The 14,674-nt window shown below is 42.8% G+C and overlaps 1 protein-coding gene across 1 annotated transcript in view; it reads left to right on the top strand.

Annotated features, from left to right (window-relative positions):
- The window catches only part of SLC43A3 (solute carrier family 43 member 3), a 918,925-nt gene that overhangs the window by 624,499 nt on the left and 279,752 nt on the right, over window positions 1–14,674 (top strand). The window contains exon 5 of the mRNA XM_044084126.1: window positions 6,677–6,723. Within this exon, the coding sequence (XP_043940061.1) occupies window positions 6,677–6,723 (47 nt within the window). The remainder of the gene's footprint in view (window positions 1–6,676; window positions 6,724–14,674) is intronic.

Raw genomic sequence — 14,674 nt, 5'->3', positions numbered from 1 at the left:
GTGAAAGAGCCGTTCCAGCAAGGCTAGTCCCATCCTCATCACTGTCGTGCTGCACAGCAGTGGCCTCAGCAGGAGTGGGGTGCTGAGGAAGTGATTGTTGAGCCACCATTCTTATGTGGACTTGCAGTGAGGAGACACAGTGGGACATTTGCCATAAATTTGCTCTGAAAAATTGACTGAATATATGTAAAATACATATCTGCAATAGTGAGTAGGATTAATCATGGCTGCCACAAGCCTATGCAGAAGATGAAATAATTACTGTCATACTTTGGCTATTTTGAAAGAGAAAGTTCACATCAAAGAACTGTAAGAAGTGTAACATAAAATGCAATAGTAAATGCTATGTTAGCGTCCTAAATATACCCCCTTACTTGTATGAATCATATGTTTTCCAGCACATACATTAACATACTTCTGCAGAAAATTGGACAGCTACACACAGGGACCTATCAGTTAATGTGCAGGTACCTTGAGATGGCACAGTGTAACCCTACACCAAAACAGGTATTTACAGAAACTAATATCAGATGTAGTTGGTATACTACCTGAGAGCTAACACCACCTCTAAAAATGCAAAGTTACGCAGCAGTATATACACACATGTACTAAACTAACCTTCACAAATACTTGCAAGTATCAAGAACTGTCCCTCACACAGAACAGGGAGGGAGCAGTACAATGCTAATTACTTACTGTGCTGACTGGGGTAATGCTGCCTGATCTCTACTTCCCAAGCAGTGAGAACTTCAAGGGCTCCTGTGCTGCATATCATCATAATAATGCCAGCACACTTCCCCCTTCCTGAAGATGTTTGTTTCTGAGAACATTTCCTAAGACAAATTATACCCTGCGTTTGAAGGCACCATCATAGGGTTCCAGAAGGAAGTCCCAGAAATGGGCTTGAAAGAGAATATATGGAGTATTATCTTGTCCTCCTTCACATACCCTGCAGGAGCTTTTCAAGGAGTTCTAGAAGACGCTGCCAAGTCTCCTCTGAAAACAACAAAACAGCAGCCTGCTTGTAGTGTGATTTCTGAATTATGGGAAGTACAGCATGTAGCTGCAAAGCAGCACAACAGGCTTATTTGTAAAGGTCTCCATCATGCATTGTTGTCCATGAGCTGGCAGAAGGAAGAATAGGCAGCATGTCGCACTTCAACTCACAGATGCATGGCAGCAAAATAGAGACTCCGAGATGTTCATGCCATCTTGGTATAACTTGCATGTGTGTTGTGCAAACAGGTATAAAACTACATTGCTTTAGAGTTGCACCACCATTTTGCATGGTATGTCATGCGGTGTTTGAAAGCTGCAGTGGATATTTGGTCAGCATTATTAGGAAGAATAACATTGCTAGGTGGACCTTTGCAGACCTGCAGATGCATACAGTACTCTGAAAATGTGTGTTAAGCTGATTTTCTAATGTACTAAGGATGAGCAGCCTTCACTGGAATTCATATTACAAAAAACTTTCAGTAAGAATATGTAGGTCTGCATGAGTATATTTCATGTAAGTTTTACTGGCAGTAAGGTAGGCCACAACACCAGGATAACCTGTTCCTGTTCAGACCTGTCATGTTGCATAAAAACGGTATAGTTGTCTCATCTGTATCATAACCTGTGGTGGTAGGTACATTGGTACTATGATACAAATGTGTATCCCCTGTACTATGGTAGAATTATATTGATGGCGTTTACCAAGGTGTCCTCTAATGATGGCAGCATGTGGATGCTAACTAAGTGGAGCTATCATGTGACATGTCCCATAGCTGTCCCTGTGAATGTAAAATTCCATACCTAGGTTACCCATTTGTCTTTAGCTGTCTTCCCTTTAGTCCCATTAGTATATGGCATAGAGATTTGTGTTGTTAATCCACATGACAGGAAGATGTTTTGGACAGAAAAGTCTAGACAATTTCAGCCATCCTGAAAATGATGTCCTGCTACAGGCACTTAACACACACACATGGTAACTGGTATGGAAGTTGTGTGTTGGACAGCCTTTTTGAGAGCAAGTGAGAATGACAGTGGTCTATGGCATAATTGCTGTTGGTGGGGACACAGTTGCACAATGCAGCAGTGTCATAACCATGTTACTGGCATGCTACAACATGCTGAGGCAAATACATAATTGCATAGCAACTGAGAAGTCATCCACAGATGGGTGCTGTCTAAGAGCAGTAGGATGAAAGTGCCAAAGGAGTTTAATATCCCCATAATGAGATAATACTTCTGGGATTGCCCCTGGAACAGTGTTCATTGGCTTGAGGATGGACCCACCTCCTGTAAATCTAAGTGGATGATGCACCAGGTTTGTACCACATTTAACTTGTTTCTGTAGATATCACTGCACATACAGACTACAGCTGACCACAACATATGTTGTCTAGGTTTTATTGTAGGAACATCAGATATCCAGCTACATTAGGGTGGCAGAAAAAGCAAGCTGGGATTCCATGTTAGGTCTTGCATGGACACTCTTTGCATGCATGCGACAAGGCTACAGTTTTAGCACCGGTATTAGGCTCACTCCAGTGTGCCTTTTATTGTGTATTCACAGGACACAGCAGTGCTACATTGACTCCTGTAGATGATGGAGCAGAGCAGTAGACTGTTGGCAGAGGCTTACAATGATGATGAGACACAGGTACCCGAGAAACAGTATGGTGACACAGTGGCACTGTCTGTCTCCATTCTGGGTGGGCACCCACCTCCAGTACAAGGTGAAGGTGAGACCTCACCCCAAGAGGAGCATGAGGTTGCTCAGATGAATTACTCAAAATCTGTAGTGGGGAGGGGTCTACTGTGGCTCCAAGCACATGTGATGCTCTTCCTGTGGCTGTAGCCTCAAAGAGGCACACTGCATTTTATCTGGGTACAGCCACCAATGCAATGCTTCACTACCACTTGTCACAGTTGGACCTGTCACATAAGTGGCACTTGATGTTAATCAACAGATGTGCTGGAGTATCATTCAGGTATATCTCCTACAACCCAGTCCATTATGGAGCTGATTGCTCTACTGCATGGCATTTTAGATAACATGGAGTCCTGCGACACAGTCCTCATTGTTCTTGTGAGGTATGTGGTGGCACCCACAGCATCCACCAAGAACTGCATGTAGTGGATTGCCACAGCGGCAGTGTCTTCTGAGGTCAAGGTAGGATATGTACCAAGGGTGGCCTTGTGGGGGGCATCATAAGGTGCACAGTCCTTACTTATGCTTTGAAGTGTGCAACACTTTGCCACGCCTTGTAGTGGGTAGTCATGATGCTTGGTGTCAACATGCAGAACACTCCACAAGCAGACTACATTTAAGTCATGGTTCCACACTCATACACATTTCCTGCCAGGGAGCACCCAAAGTGCAAAAAGACAGCAAAGTTGCTAGAGGTCACTGTCATGTAGTAGCACCCCCATCACAAGAGGAAATTGTCTTTGACACAGAGTACCCAGTACCTTGAAACCTCCCATATTCACCTCCAAGGACATACCTCCCACTCAGTTTGCTTGTAGACTGACGTACTTTTTTGTCCCTAGTCAACTGTGCACATGGTTATGACTGTTAACCAAATCTGCCTTCTGTCCTGTGAAGCATAAGTGGAAATGACTGATGCATAGTGTGGCTCAACTGTGTACTGACCACCATAGCCTGATATCTCTGCATGCATCATGTTTGTCAGTTACACTGTGCTGTCACTGTGAGCTCATCAGGACCCATAGCTCTAGACTAGATGTTACCACTTTGCCTGTGCTGCCATGTACTGTGCCCATCATTTTCTATCAGACAGCCACATGGCTGCTAGCTGCTGCTGTTCTGTCACACTGTTGTTGGGCAGTGATATTGATGCTCCTTTCCTTACTTGGCAGTACATGTGCACTGTCCAACAATACTGGTATCCTGCGGCTGACCACTCTGTCTCCTTAAAAGCATATGATGTAGCATGCAACATGCCAAGAACATTCTACAGGCTATAACAGGGCCATTTTGGAATGCCGTTTTAGACTTATTGAGACAATGGGAGTGGGCTTTAAGCAGGCCAGACATACTCTGTATATTATTATGGGTTTGTTTGAGAGAGAGAGAGAGAGAGTGTGTGTGTGTGTGTGTGTGTGTGTGTGTGTGTGTGTGTGTGTGTGTGTGTGTGTGTGTGTGTGTGTGGTGTTGTACCGAACTTCTGTCATTATCTGCAAGTACTGTATGAGCATCATAAGCCACAGCTTCAGTTGATATCTAGTGTTACCTGAAACACAATGTCAGTATGTACAGGAGTTAATGCATATGGGCACCTGTTGCTGTCTGTGTTAATGATAGCCACAATACCTGCACTTAGCAACTAAATGTGCTTGTTGAATTTCATTGTGTAGGAGGTGGAAGTATAACTAAGGCATGTGCCATATGTGTGAATCATGCATATTGGTTGAGTGCTATGTAGACGCGTTGGTTATGGTCTCACGTACTTCACACACTACCTGGCAATCAATGAAAAGATACCTTTTCCTATTCAAAATGTTTTGTGACTATGGACCATATGGGGCCTATATTGCTATACGTGTTTGATCAGTAACACCCACTACCTCAGGCTGATAGGTAGCATTGTACCTTGTAGAAGGCATGCATGGCATTGGCTCTCTTCTGTCGTGTGCTAAGAAATGATACATCATGCTACATGTGTAGAAACACTGCATCAGGGAATTTATTGAGTATTCTACAGACAGAGGCCTGCAGTATGCCCATGTCCTCAAATGGTCTCTGAAAACATCCCTGTAGCTAGACTACAAAGGGGTATACATCCCCTGTCTCTACTGACAAGGGAAAGCCACGCATTCCTGTAGACTGTGTGGCCAACATGTCAACCAAAGGACTTCACAATGTCTTGATCTATTATAAGGCAAATAATGATCTCTTGATCTGTGAACTTACTTTTATATGGATAACATACCATAACATTTACATTGGTTCTAGATACCAGGTTCTAGATACCAGCTTCTTCGTTAATGGCAGAAAGTGGCAGTGTTAATCAGTACAGTATGCTGCTACAAGATAATACTGCAGCGTCAAGTATTCTCATAACTCCAAAGGTTTTATCATGCTTTATCCTTTTATAGTTAGATGAACATTGTTGTAGAGTTCCCCCATATGCAACTAAGAATTACAAGTCTGTTCACATTTCATACGTTTAAATATCGTTAGGTTCTAATTTCCCTACCCATTTTTATTTGCATCTCATTATGTGGTCATTTGCATTTGGGATGGCTGTACTTTAGCACTATGGGATTATGAATCAGTACTAATCTATACCAGCCTGAGCTTGGCCATTTCTTGGGCAAATATAAATTATGCACTACACAACTGTCTGTGAGTCCCTGCCATGGTCTCTTCTACGTAGATAGAAAGTACAGATGTTTAGAGGCATTTAACTGCACAGTGACCTTATGCCGAGTTGCATTTTACTCAGCTTCTGTTAGGGGATAGTATGCAACATCTATTCAGACTGAGAAGATACAGTGCACTGTAATCAATGCAGCAGTAGAAAAGGAAAGCTACATTTTAAGCTGAACTGGCATTATCTTAGATTAAAATAAGATACATAGGTGGTTAAATTGCCTATGTAAGTATATTTACAAGTGGTAGCATTAAAAACATTTTTTTTACTTGTTTCCGTGCTTAATAGCTATAAAAATAGTGGTAATTATTTTAAATATGTTCATTAATTATGCAGACTTGTGTTTGTGTCTTGTTTGTATCTTTCGGCTTTTCCTGGTTAGGGGTCGCCACAGAGGAACTCCGGTCCGCTAATGATTGGCAGTAGATTTTTTACGTGCCGAGTTTGCCAGCCCTGGCACACAACCTTCAACGAAGGTACGCCCACTCACGCATGTCTCCACACAGAAGACACTCTAGCTGAGAATCGAACGGCACAACGTCTTGCTGTGAGGCGACAACGCTACTGCAGCACCACCGCCGCAGTATAAGGCAGTGTACTTCAGAGAATGGTACAGTTTTATTTTGTATAATATATACAGAGTTTCTGCTGTAATTGCAAGGGCTGTAATTGCAGTGTTTGGAATTAAAAGGCTATAACACCAAAAATGAGAAATGCATACAAAATCTGAAGTTATGCTAGCTGAAGAAATTCCCTGTGCTCAATAGTACAGTATGCTCAAAGTTAATACATAAGTACTTGGATTATGGATGACAGAGTTTCCCACATCAGATGTAGGTGATTTTGAGGTGTAACAATACATTTCACAATTTATTGGTATTATGGTTAAATTGCAGCAGGTCTCACAGTGATTGGGGCCTGTATGTGTGTTTTGGGGGCAGTACCATGTCTGTATATGATTTTTGTTCAGATTTAATGAACTGTTGCAAGAATATTTGCAATGTTAGACGGTCTTTAGTACATGTTGCACCTCTAATGGTACATGACTAACGTAGTACTCCTTGTTTGTACCGTTATGTTTCACTCAGGAATGACTAATACTCATCAAATGATCACATTTGTTATGAGTTAACTGGTTCACTGGGTTACTGGTGCATCTGTTTCTTTTCAAAATCTTAGAAATGAACAGTGTCATAGAAACAATTATTTCCTTTCTGTGAGCTGAAGCAGAGTGCCACCTATATGTAAACTAACCTTTACTTTTTTTTTCTATGCAAACAATGCAGATTTATCTACACTGGTGGTACCCTGATGATAGCGTTTTCGTCACCTGGTAAGTCATCAAGAATATGCATATTGTGTAGGTATATCTATATCTCTCTGTCTCCAACTATCTCTCTCTCTCTCTCTATATATATATATATATATATATATATATATATATATATATATATATATATATATTACACCAAGTCTCTAAACTATGCATGTTGTGTGCATTTTTAATGTGCTTCTAACTTTTTCAGGATGTTTCTTTTTCTTGATTTCGTAATCCTGGTCTGGCAGATTAGTTCGAACCATTAAAGCCTTGGTTCTAGTTCTCATTCTGTCAATTTCCAATTGCACATTATGTTACGCTGAACATGTTTGTTAACCAGACAGCACTCCCAGATAATCCCTGAAAAGATACCAGTGCAGGGTGTGCTTGCCAGGTAAACATGGTTTGCACTTGGCTCTTCCCTTTGTTATTACTATTAGAGTAAATATATTAGTGAATTATATGTTTAAACTGCTTTATCTACGTTCTATTGTATTTACAATTTCTTTACTAAAAACGCTTAGCCAATGAACTGTATTTACATCATCACTCAGTGCAAAGTATCAGATATTCTCCCTATTAAACTCCATCACTGATGTCTGTTTGAATGTTCTGATTCCCTTAACACTGACCTTTGCTCTGTAGTGGACTATTTTATGCTCATCGTGTACTAATTTTTAAGAGGGGTGTCAGGTTTTGACATTTTCTATGCTTCTGGCTCGAGTGTCCTATTACATTCAGTTAAAACTGAACATTACTGTGTGTGTGTTAGCTATTGAAGTTATCTGCTCTCCTCTTTTACACAAATGGGTCGGACTTTATAAATTGGAGTGCATTTTTCTAGAGATGTGTTATTTGATGGTGTTCCTGTTAGTCTGATGTGTTCTCTAGTATTTTATCTCCTCTTTTCCTTTCTTGTTCATAGGTGTTTACTAGACTAATGACCACAAGGGCCTTTGTAAGCTTAGCCATGCATCCCAAATATCTGACGAGTTCTGATACCCTTGATAAGTGTAAGCATGGTCCTGGGAGATTAACCATTTACAGGTTACCTGTGTCCATTAGAGACATAGGTGCCAAACCAGGGAGGAATTTCTGGATTCCCATCCTGTTGTCCAAGTTGCACTTGAATTGGATTAGGGAGGAACTGTGCTTCACATGGATGGGGAGCCTGTTCCGTAGACACGGTAGTCTCTGGGATATATACCTATCTGTCCAGCGGGTCCTGTTTATATCACAGGGAAGGTTTAAGTCTTTAGAACTGGTAACTCTGGTGCTGTTTGTTTTGTGAATATGCAGGAGGTCCATTAGACTGGGGTCTGACAATGCCCTGTATGCCAGGCATTGATCTTACCTTAAAAGCCTGTAGGAGATGGAATACAGGGATAGGGCCTTGAGGTGGTCTACATAGGACATTTTACTTATGCCCTCTATACTTTTAGTGAGGAACCTCTACCTCTATGGACTTTCCAATTGTGGATGTGCCTATTTAGGTACATACCAAAGGGAGCACTGTACTCAATGATAGGTCTGATGAATGCCAAATACAGTGGGACAATGACTTCCTTGGACTTAGAATGCCATACCTTTGTTTATAAGTTGGGCAACATAGAATGATTTCCTCACAACTGTAGACATGTCAAAGGCTAGATTACTATCTACGTATGTCCGTAAGTCCATGAACACTGGGTGAGCTCTAAGGGGTGTGTCAATATGATAGTTACCAGGGATGGATAACTTCCCAAAGGATACTATTATGCATTTCTTGGCATTTAGTTTTAGTCCTTGGCTCTGACATCAGTTGTTTGTATGTGTCACCCCTCCTGGAGAACATTTGTGTCAGTGTAAGATTCAATGACAGCTCCTGGTTTGCAATCATCTGCAAATTTAGTCAGACAGAAACCACTGACATTGGCCTTGACTTCTGAGAAGTAAATGCCAAAAAGGAGCAGTCCAAGGACAGATCCCTGAGGGACTCTACTTGTGATTGGCTTCTTTGTAGAGGTAGACTCCCCAATGTTAACTTCCTGAGTCCTGTCTGTGAGCCAGTTTGCTATCCACTGGATGGCATACAGGTTTGTACCTAACCTCTTATATTTGTCAGCACTGCCTAAGTGGGCTATTGTGTCAAATCCATTGGCTAGGTCAAGGTAGGCAGTGTGAACAATTTTGCCATCATCCATTGCTTTAGTGACCTTCTCAAAGAAGTCCACCAGTTTGAGTAGGCCTGATCTGCCCTTGACAAAACCAAACTGGATTGAGTCCAGTGCCTGGAGGTTTACTATATCTCTGATGATCATCTCCATGATAATTCTTTCCATGGCTGTACATATAAGACTAGTGAGACTTATAGGTCTGTAGTTTCCAGGGTCTGTAGAGATAGTCCACCTTTGTGCAGAAGGATGACCATTGCCTTTCTCCATTCATGAGGCACAAAGCCTGTTTGCAGGCTACAGTTAAATAGTAATTCCAGAGGCCCTGATAGGTCATGTTTCATGCCATTTAAAGGGCATCCTGGGATATTGACTTTGCCCATTGATGCAGTGTTCTTGGCCTTAGAGAGAGAGCATTAAGGACCTCTTCCCTAGTGTGATAGTAGGGGAGTTATATTTTATGATATTTCCTGATGGAGGGTTGAGGAGGAGAGAGGAGTAAAGTTAAGCTGAATTTATCAGCCAGTAGGTTTGCTATATCTTCTAGCTCAGTATAGGTGGATCCATTCACAATAAGCTCTGCACACAGTTGTGCATTACCTTTAAGGTTGTGGATTTAGCTAAAGAATGCTTTGTGGCTGTCCTTGGCCTGGGAAGCCAAACCTACCTAAAATTTGGCTTTGGTGGACTTTATTTGTCCTCTGAGTTGTTTGTTTAGTTTGAGAGTGCTTTTATCCTGCAGGGTGCCGCACCTCCTAATTTTTGCCACAATTTTCTTCCTCCTGTTATACAGCCTATTGATTTTGTGATTCCACCAGGTTGGCTTGTTTTTTTAGTTAGTTCTGTGTTCTTTATGGTGGGTACAGCTGCCTCTGTGCAGCTATTAACATGCTCTTATAGGGTTTCTGTGAACAGTTCTGCATAGGCAGCAGTGTTCTCAGGGTTTATGGAGGCTTGAAATTTTGCCAGGTTCTCACTTAATAGCAAGAGGTTAGCCTTAGAATTTAACAGCATACTTTTGTCTGGTCCCCTACTGCTTTGTAATACATTCTCTCATCTTTTCCCCATAGTAATACTCTCATCATGTTACCACACTAAAAATATGTTTTTTCCATCTGGTTGGCCCATTTACCTGCTGTCCGCATGCTACTTTATACTCGCCTCCTTTAATTTCTTGGTCTTTTTTATCTATTCACTAGACAGGGTTGGAACAAGGATTCCTAGTTAAGACAACATAATAAAAATAAAACGTTTGTTATTCTTTTAATAGGTGCCAACCATAATACTAATAAATAGGAAGAATTCAAATTCCCTGGGGAAGCTGCTATAAAATGTGACACACCCCCAACGGTGAAGTAAAAAGTTATACACAACAACATTCAAAGGCAACCACAGATGTTCTTCGTCTCACATTGCTGCAGTCATAACCTGTGGGTAGTCCGCTGTCCTCGGTCGGCCCGAATACCAAAGTGTTAGGCTGGCATCGGTCATGGGCGCTCAGAACTGACGTCAGTACGCAGTAGTACTTAAGCGCATGACCGACGCCATATCCTCAGTCTTTCTTGCCGCATGGTCCGAAGCAGAAGCAGCGTTTGCAAGTGCCGTTCGGCATCCTGAAATTTTCGTTTTTCGAGTTTCAGACCGAAGACCAAGTTGGGCTAAGTACCCCGTTGGGGAATATTTTTGTCTTTTCTTGCCTCAGTTAATCCGGATGTCAGACAAAGTTAATAATTGTATTTCTTGTGGGAAACAGATACCTCATAGGGACTATCACTCTCTCTGTATTCCTTGCTTGGGGCCTGAGCACGACGTAGTCGGGTGTCGCTTTGCGCTAGATTTAATAAGCGCACCATTAAACGCAGATTAGATTGTGCTAGGCTTGTTTTGGTAAGCGGTGTAACTACAACATGCCGCCGGATCCTCCGGCCCGCTACCGCAAAGAAGCGAAAAGATAAATCGTTAAAGTCTAAACAGGATGAGTCGTCCGTTGCAGACGCCGGTTCTATGGAAACTACGGTTGAATCTGTGGATCCAGCCGAGGTCTCGGCTGAATCACAGGGGGAACCTTTAATTTTACAGGAATTGGCCTCTCGGAGTTAGGTCAGGCGAGGGGGCTTCTCAAGTTTCTGTAGTCCCATCATTACAAAAGGTTATTAGGCCTTCTTCTTCTGTCACCAAGGGCCCTGCTAAAGCTAAATCTGGTCTTTCTGGTACAGGCAGCAGCCCTGGTTCTTCGGGCTCTGTTCCTAAAAAAACATATGTTGAAAATGGCAGAGGATTTGATTACTTTAATCAGGGGTTCTATGCCCCCTCCAGACAAGAGGCCTAGGATGGAGACAGATGTGGAGGGATTGGAGCATTCCTCAGATTTTTCTGAGTCTTCAGCTGAGGACATTCAGGATTTTCCTCCTATTCTGATTCGGATGCAGAGGATTCCTGTCCTTCTGCTTCTCCTCCAGAAGATTTTTCCTTTTCTGAAACCCTACACTCCATGAGGGAGCATTTCAAGTGGGAAGGTCAGGATTTTTCAGATTCTCGTAAGAGGCTTAGGGAATTTTTGTTTTTGCCACAACATAGACTTTTGGCTATTCCCCTGTTTTAGATGTTGTTCAGGATGTTTTTCTGAAGCTTCCCTTAATCCTGATTCTTTACCCCTGCCCTGTCAAGCCAGACAGGTATTACAGAGTTCCAGAGGCTCATAAATATTTGTATAAGAGTCCTAGAGCTGACCCGGAAACTATTAGTCAAGGACCTAAGGGTGTCAGGGCTTGGTAGTTAAGAATCCAGTACCTCTGGATAAAGATTCTAGGGCTTTGGATAGGTGGGGTAAGAAAGTGTATACCTCCTCCACGCTAGCTATGAGGGCTTTAAATTGCCAGTTTCATATGCTGAAGTACCAGAACTTTCTGTTAGGTCAGTTGAAATCTAAGGTAGATGCTTTAGCTGAGGGTATAGAGTGTAAGGAATTGCAGGACTTAGTTCATGCCTCAGATCAGGTTGGTAAGCATTCCTTGCAATGTGGCTTTGATGCTCTTCAGGCTTCCTCCAGGGTGGCTGCCACTGGTGCAGTTATTCGTAGGCATGCCTGGCTTAAGGATCAAAATTTGTCAGAGCATGTTAAAGCTCGAATTTTGGATGCCCCGCTACAATCTGAAGTTCTTTTTGGTTCTCCTGTGGAGTCAGTTTTGAAAAAAATGGAAGACAAAGCTAAGTCCATGCAGACGGTTAAGGAATTTTTACAAGTGCAGCCACCTAAGTTTAGCAGGAATTGGCCTGCAAAAGGTTGGTCTTACCCTTCTTCCGAGTTTCAGTCTAAGGGCAGGTCTAGACGTGGTAGGGGCAGAGCTCATGCTCAGGGTTCTTTCAGACCTAGGACTTGGAGTTCTCCTGCACAATCTTCTGGTGAGGGCAGGGGTCAGCCTTTTCGTAAACAGACCCAATGACCTGTATCTCCAGCTGCCAGACTCTGCCTGTCTGGCAGCTCCTCTGGGAGGAAAGTTGGCACTTTTCAAGCAAAATTGGCTTTTGGTCACCCAGGACAAATGGGTGCTGGACATTATAAATCAAGGCTACAAGTTTTATTTTCACACCTTGCCTCCTTTCAAAGGCATGCCGGGTGTACCTCCTCAGCAAAGGCTGGAGGCTCACAAACAGATTTCTTTACTTTTACAAATGGGGGCGATCCAGGTGGTACCTCCGTCAGAAGTAGGCCTGGGGTTTTATTCTCGCCTATTCCTTGTGCCAAAGAAAGGAAACACTTGGAGGCCAATTCTGGATTTGTCCATTCTCAATACATACCTAGACATTCCAAAGTTCAAGATGTTAACTTTACAGCAACTTCTGCCTCTGCTAGGCAAAGATCACTGGATGGTAACTCTGGATCTCAAAGAGGCTTATCTTCACATTCCTATCAGGCCCAGCTGCAGGAGATTCCTGCGTTTTCGGGCTGGTACTTTTCATTATCAGTTCTCTGCATTGCCCTTTGGCTTATCTACTGCGCCCAGGGTGTTTACAAAGGTCCTGGCTCCTGTGATAGCCTTCTTAAGACTAAGAGGAATACAAATTTATCCTTATATGGATGATTGCCTGATTCTTGCTCAAGACAAAGTCAAGTTACTTCAACATCTACAGTATGTAATGGCAGTTTTAAGGTGCCTAGGGTATTCTGTGAACGAAACAAAGTCCAGTCTAGTACCCTCGCAGGACATGTGCTTTCTGGGTGTGAGACTGAATACAGCCTCTCAGATGGCCTTTTTGACCCCGGACAAACAAAGAAATCTTCACCTGTACTTCCAGCAATTATCCCTAATGTCCAGGCTGACTGCAAGGATAGTCCTTCAAGCCTTGGGGTTCATGGCATCTTGCATTCTGGTACTTCCCAATGCCAAACTGCATATGAGGAAGCTACAATGGTATCTCAAAAATGTATGGACTCAACACTGCCACGATTTGGACACTGTCATTCAGATTTTACCTTGCATCCAGAGGGAATTCTTGTGGTGGGCTCAGGAATGTCACCTAAACAAGGGACTCTCTGTGACCCGACCAGAGGCGAGTCAGATCTTAACGACGGATGCCTCAGACCTGGCTTGGGAGCACACTTCAATGGGAAATGGGTTCAAGACACGTGGCCTCCCAGACTACAGCATTTGCATATCAACATGAAGGAGATGTTAGCAGTCCAATTTGCCCTGATGGCCTTCAAGGATCTACTTCAACCAGGACAGGTGTTGATTCAAACAGACAACACAACTGTTATGTGGTACATCAACAAGCAGGGGAACCCATTCTTACCCTCTTTGCAGACAAGCTATGATTTTGTGGGAGACTGCTCTGAGGTTGCACATCACTCTTCAAGCACGGTTTCTGCCAGGAGCACAGAACTCCTTAGCAGATGTTTTGAGCAGACAAATTGTGGATCCCCACGAGTGGAAATTGGATCCTCATGTATTCCAACAGTTGACAGTGGCTTGGGGAACTCCAGACATAGATCTGTTCGCTTCTCCACTAAATTTCCAACTGCCAAAATTTTGCACAAAGATGTTTCACCCAAAAGCTTGGAAAGTGGATGCTCTATCTTTCAGTTGGAACAACCTTCACGTCTATGCTTTTCCTCCTCTGCCTCTCCTTCCCAAGGTACTCTTGAAAGTCAGACAGGACAAGCCTTGCATGATTCTAATAGCACCAGATTGGCCACGACAGCACTGGTATCCTCTGCTGAGGAGTTTAATACAGGAGCCTCCTTGGCCTTTGCCACCAATTCCACACCTGTTGTCCCAGGCAAGCAATCATTTTCTCAATGTCAGGGTACAGTCCCTGCATCTGACAGCCTGGCGTATTCTGTTTTAGATCCTGGGGGGTCTCAGCTTCCTCAACAAGTTTTGAATGTCATTTTGGAAGCCAGACGGCCTAGTACTAGAAAAGTTTATGCGGATAAATGGAGGAGATTTTTTCTTTGGAGCACAGCAAAGAGCTTTGATGTTTCAGTGCCTAATTTGAGTTTTACACTACAGTACCTTACTGAATTATTAGACAAGGGTTTGTCTTTCTCCTCTGTGAAAGTTCATGCTGCAGCCATTTCTGCTCACTATGATTGTGACCCTCCTTTGTTTTCTCACCCTTTGTTTAAGCAATTTCTTAGAGGGGCAAAGAACATAAGACCCCCACGTAGAGCTCCTACTCCTTCCTGGGATCTCAATTTTGTGTTGGAAAAGCTTACTTTACCTTCTTTTGAACCTGCAGCTACATCTGAGTTGAAGTTTTTGTCTTGGAAGACTGCTTTTTTGTTGGCCATTACGTCTGCTAGGAGAGTT

Source organism: Protopterus annectens, chromosome 9.part0, assembly GCF_019279795.1.
Source record: "Protopterus annectens isolate FY-2018-M chromosome 9.part0, PAN1.0, whole genome shotgun sequence".
NCBI classification, from domain to species: domain Eukaryota; kingdom Metazoa; phylum Chordata; order Ceratodontiformes; family Protopteridae; genus Protopterus; species Protopterus annectens.
The sequence above is the reverse complement of the archived record's forward strand: the minus strand, read 5'-3'. Positions and strand labels throughout refer to the sequence as shown.